The sequence below is a fragment of the Crocuta crocuta genome, unplaced genomic scaffold (assembly GCF_008692635.1).
Source record: "Crocuta crocuta isolate KB4526 unplaced genomic scaffold, BGI_CrCroc_1.0 scaffold528, whole genome shotgun sequence".
NCBI classification, from domain to species: Eukaryota; Metazoa; Chordata; class Mammalia; order Carnivora; family Hyaenidae; genus Crocuta; species Crocuta crocuta.
In genome coordinates, this window is record NW_027530010.1 from 1,792,314 (window position 1) to 1,793,807 (window position 1,494).

General features: G+C 65.1%; 2 protein-coding genes across 2 annotated transcripts in view; both read right to left on the bottom strand.

Annotated features, from left to right (window-relative positions):
- RIT1 (Ras like without CAAX 1) overlaps positions 1 to 1,494 on the bottom strand; it is a 245,244-nt gene that overhangs the window by 124,934 nt on the left and 118,816 nt on the right. The window lies entirely within an intron of this gene.
- UBQLN4 (ubiquilin 4) overlaps positions 1 to 1,494 on the bottom strand; it is a 15,503-nt gene that overhangs the window by 13,422 nt on the left and 587 nt on the right. Inside the window, exons 3-4 of the mRNA XM_077764064.1 lie at positions 1,040 to 1,191; positions 515 to 732 (exon numbers count right to left, since the gene is read on the bottom strand). Of these exons, the coding sequence (XP_077620190.1) occupies positions 515 to 732; positions 1,040 to 1,191 (370 nt within the window). The remainder of the gene's footprint in view (positions 1 to 514; positions 733 to 1,039; positions 1,192 to 1,494) is intronic.

Sequence of the window (1,494 nt, forward strand, 5' to 3'; positions counted from 1 at the left end):
GGCGTCAGCCACTGAATTCAGGTCTCCACGACGGGCCCTGTCTGCTTCTCGCATCTCCCCTTTAGAAGCATCTCCCCTTTGCAGCCCTTCCCCTGACCCAAGCCCTGGCGCACTGCCGGCAGAGCAGACCGCGACCTCTCCGGAAGCAGCGTCGGCCCGGCACCGAGCAAAGAGGGTGGCCAGCGATGGGCTGCTGAATGAGCATAAACATTCCCCAGCTGGCTGCTGCTGGACCCAGCTTATTCCCAGGCTCCCCTATCCTCACCCCGCATTCCCCACATCCTCAACCTCAGTTCTTCTGTCCCTCTTAACATTCACCCGTGCGCCCCTCCTCCGGGAGGCCCTCATGGACTGATTTCCTCCCCTTCTCCACTCAAGCACCATGTCTGGAACCCTAGGTCCAGGGGTCCCCAGTCCCCGTCAGACCAGGAGCAGGGCCCGGGCTTCTGCCTCCCCTTGGCTCTCCCCCGCTCCCGAGCCCAAAGCAGGGCTGTGGCCTCTCCCTACGGCTTACAGAGTATGGACGCAGTAGCACTGGGGGGCCCCTCCCCAGCCCCCGGGGAGGGGCCCCCCCCACTGCTCCTCCGGCTCCCGCTGCCAGCATCCGAAGGGGCGCTGCCAGAGGTGGAGGGCTGGGCAGGGGCTGCGGGCGAGGCGGGCGTGGTGGAGGGTGCGGAGGCAGGGTCTGGAGTGGAGGGGGAGGAAGCTGCGGTGGCGGCGGGATCTTGAGCCCTGAGGACAGAGAAATGAAGTGCCAGCAAAGTGAACTCCAAAGGGATCTCGGAGCCTCTACTACCCCATCGCAAGCCGCCTCCCCAGCAACCCTCAGGCGGGGGTGGGGTAATGCCGGGGGCAGTTAGTCACTGGGCGGAGGGAGAAGCTAGTAAGGCTGCCTCCAGGGCATCCTGGGACGGGAGTCCTGTCCCCTCAAGGGAGACCCTGGGGCCTGGCAGGGCCCTCTGTGTTCAGCTGCGTGCGGGTGAGACAGGTGGGGACAGGAGGCCCAGTCGGAAGTCGGAGGTGCCTCTCTCCCACTTACTTCTGAGGGGTCTTGATGACCAGGTGGACAGTGAGCCCATCCTTGATCCCGTGCTGGTGCAAGGTGTCCGCGTCCTTGAGAATCTTGCCTGCGAAGATCAGGACCAGCTGATCCTGCTGAGCCTTAAACCTCCTGGAGATCTCCTCTTTGAACTGTGGTCAAGAGGCAGAGGTCACTGCAGACCCTCCCTGGGCTCCACCCACCAGGGACCCTGCCTCTAGCCCGGGAAAGTCCCTTCTGTGGTCTCAACTCCAGCCGTCCCGAGACAATAAACAGCCCCGGTGTTAACCAATGAGAAGGCCCGGGTGACGGTCCCCTCTCAGCCCAACCCCAGGGTCTCCCGTCCCAGGAGGCCCCTGCTGCTCCCTACCACCCCCTCCTCATTCCCTCCACCCAGCTCCCTGTGAGGGCCCTGCCCTGCTGGCCCCTGCCCGCCCCCCGCCCCCCCGCCACTG